The sequence below is a fragment of the Cariama cristata genome, unplaced genomic scaffold (genome assembly GCF_000690535.1).
Source record: "Cariama cristata isolate BGI_N322 unplaced genomic scaffold, ASM69053v1 scaffold36476, whole genome shotgun sequence".
NCBI classification, from domain to species: domain Eukaryota; kingdom Metazoa; phylum Chordata; class Aves; order Cariamiformes; family Cariamidae; genus Cariama; species Cariama cristata.
In genome coordinates this window covers 7030-9163 of record NW_009624456.1, presented here as the reverse complement: position 1 = coordinate 9163, position 2134 = coordinate 7030, and the positions used below count along the sequence as shown (strand labels likewise).

General features: G+C 59.1%; 1 protein-coding gene across 1 annotated transcript in view; it reads left to right on the top strand.

Moving 5' to 3' along the window:
* PLK3 (polo-like kinase 3) overlaps positions 1–2134 on the top strand; it is a gene marked incomplete at its 5' end in the record, with an annotated part of 5417 nt that continues 3283 nt past the window's right edge. Inside the window, 5 exons of the mRNA XM_009703175.1 lie at positions 1–63; positions 151–267; positions 714–843; positions 931–1018; positions 1575–1670. Of these exons, the coding sequence (XP_009701477.1) occupies positions 1–63; positions 151–267; positions 714–843; positions 931–1018; positions 1575–1670 (494 nt within the window). The remainder of the gene's footprint in view (positions 64–150; positions 268–713; positions 844–930; positions 1019–1574; positions 1671–2134) is intronic.

Genomic DNA, 2134 nt, shown 5'->3' with positions numbered 1-2134 from the left:
AAAACCTATGCCGTGAAGGTCATTCCTCACAGCCGGGTGGCTAAACCCCACCAGCGGGAGAAGGTGGGTGCCGTGGGGCTGGGAGGGGGCTGGGCTGGTGGGCTGCAGGGGAAGGCCTTGTGCTCACCTGGTACTGCTGCACCCTTTCAGATCACTAATGAGATTGAGCTGCACCGGGACTTGCACCACAAACATATTGTCAAGTTCTCCCATTACTTTGAGGACGCAGAGAGCATCTACATCTTCCTGGAGCACTGCAGTAGAAAGGTGAGTGCTGGTGTGGCCTCCTTTGTCAAAAGGATCTACCTAAACAGAGCCATAGCTGGTTGGAGCAGGCCTTGTCTGAGGTGCTTTGTTAGCACTCTCCTTCTCCTGGGCTGCCTTGCTGCCTGCTCTGTCACACCCTCTGAGATCATCCGTGAGCCGTGTGGTTTCACACAGCACTGGGGACACTGCCGGCTGCCTGCTCGTGTTGGCAACCTGTAGCTCCTGGTGGGGCCACCATAAATCCAGTGGCTCCTCTGGCTCTGCGGAGCAACCTCAGCCTTGTGTGGGGAGCCTGCTGAGGTCACGGCTGTGGAAGAAGGATTATTTGTGGATGTACAACTTCTGGAAGAACTGGCTTTCACCCTGCCTGCCCCATGCCTAGTCAGCAGGGCTGCCTGTTCTCCCTGCCTGCTGCCATCACCAAGCTGCCTTCTCTCCCTCTGCAGTCTCTGGCCCACATCTGGAAGGCCCGCCATACTCTGCTGGAGCCCGAAGTGCGCTATTACCTCAAACAGATCATCTCAGGCTTGAAATACCTTCACCTCAAGGGCATCCTGCACAGAGACCTCAAGCTCGGTGAGTGCTGTGGTCAGGGCAAGGCACCGTGTGGGGCACGAGCAGCTCCAGAGAGACTTGTGGTGATGCATTGCTCTTGACTTGCAGGCAACTTCTTCATCAATGAAAACATGGAGCTGAAAGTGGGGGACTTTGGGCTAGCTGCTTGCCAGGATACCTCTGACCAGAAGAAAAAGTAAGTTTCAGGTTTCCCTATTCCGGAGCCCTCTGAGGTTTCACTCTTCCTCCTGTGGCTTGCTGGGAGGGTGGAGGGGTGAGTGGTCCCTCCTGGCCTGGGGAAGGGAAGTCTTAGGGCCCCTTCCTGGGGTGGGAGAGCAATTCCTGCCCCAGCTGCAGGCAAGGCGAGGGGGCTGGGGGCTTTGTGGCTCTTCCAGGAGTGAGCTTGCAGCCGTCGGGGAGAACAATGTGCTGACTATCGCTATTGTGCCTGCCTGGCTGCCCTGCCGGCTGCGCAGGGCTGGGACACAAAGGCTCTGTTCCTCCCCAGCTCTAGGACAAGCTCTTCCCAATGGCTCCCCGCAGCAGCTGCTCCTGACCCCTGGGAGCTGGAGAGAGGGGAATCTGTATGGGGCTGCTTGTAGATGGAGGGGGGCTTTGGGCCACAAAGAGCAAAATGGAGGAGGGAGGACAGCCTGCAAGCTAAGTCCCAGGGCTTGGAGAGGCGGGCGGGGGGGCGAGGTTGTCTGCAAGGGGATGCAGAGCATGCATTTACCCACTGCTCTGCCCCACAGGACAATATGTGGGACCCCCAACTACCTGGCCCCAGAAGTGCTGCTGAGGCAAGGCCATGGACCAGAGTCAGATGTGTGGTCTCTGGGCTGTGTCATGTAAGTCTGTGCTGCTGGGTGAGGAGGGGTCTGGGCAGCCCTGCCTGCGTGGGGACGGGGGGAGAGCCGGGCTGCGGAGCGGTGTCGATGAGGAAGTCCTCTTGCACTTTGCCTTGTGGCTTTGCAGTGGTTGCCGAAAGGCAGGGGGAGGGGAGCGAGCAGCTGGATCCTGCTCAGCCCCACTTTGGAGTGGGTGCTGTCAGCCACCCCGGGATGCTGCTTGGGGGCTGCACAAGCAGGAGCTGCAAAGGGCAGGCGCTTTCATGCCACGGTCAGCTCTGGTTCAAAGCAGGCTCGACCGCCCTGTGAACCTGATAAACAACGGAAAATCTTGGTGGCTGGGTGGCAACTGCCGCTCTGTTTGTTCAGGGAGTGATCGCTGTGCTGCTTCTGCACATCCAACCCCTCGCCTGGCCGCTGCCCACAGGCTTTCTCGTCTGCTTTCCATCACGGCGGCAGCGGGA